Consider the following 209-nt stretch of genomic DNA (forward strand, 5'->3'; position numbering starts at 1 on the left):
GCCAGGAAGAAAGCAATAAGGAGTATAACAACGATTTCATGAGCTCAAGCAATCTTACCTGCAGCCGAGAAAGCATCGTATCTGCCGTGAAGAGTCAGGTGACGTATCCCCAAGCTCACGCGCCAACGCAGGTGATCAGGCGAGTGACCGGTTTTCCAAATTCGCGTCGTAAGTAATTCGCGGACTTCGACGTATGCCACACTGAGTTC

General features: G+C 50.7%; 1 protein-coding gene across 1 annotated transcript in view; it reads right to left on the reverse strand.

Annotated features, from left to right (window-relative positions):
• Positions 1–209, reverse strand: part of LOC119592625 — a gene marked incomplete in the record, with an annotated part of 5,068 nt that overhangs the window by 4,266 nt on the left and 593 nt on the right. Inside the window, 1 exon segment of the mRNA XM_037941518.1 lies at positions 59–209. Within this exon segment, the coding sequence (XP_037797446.1) occupies positions 59–76 (18 nt within the window).

This window comes from Penaeus monodon, chromosome 30 (assembly GCF_015228065.2).
Source record: "Penaeus monodon isolate SGIC_2016 chromosome 30, NSTDA_Pmon_1, whole genome shotgun sequence".
In the NCBI taxonomy this organism is placed as follows: domain Eukaryota; kingdom Metazoa; phylum Arthropoda; class Malacostraca; order Decapoda; family Penaeidae; genus Penaeus; species Penaeus monodon.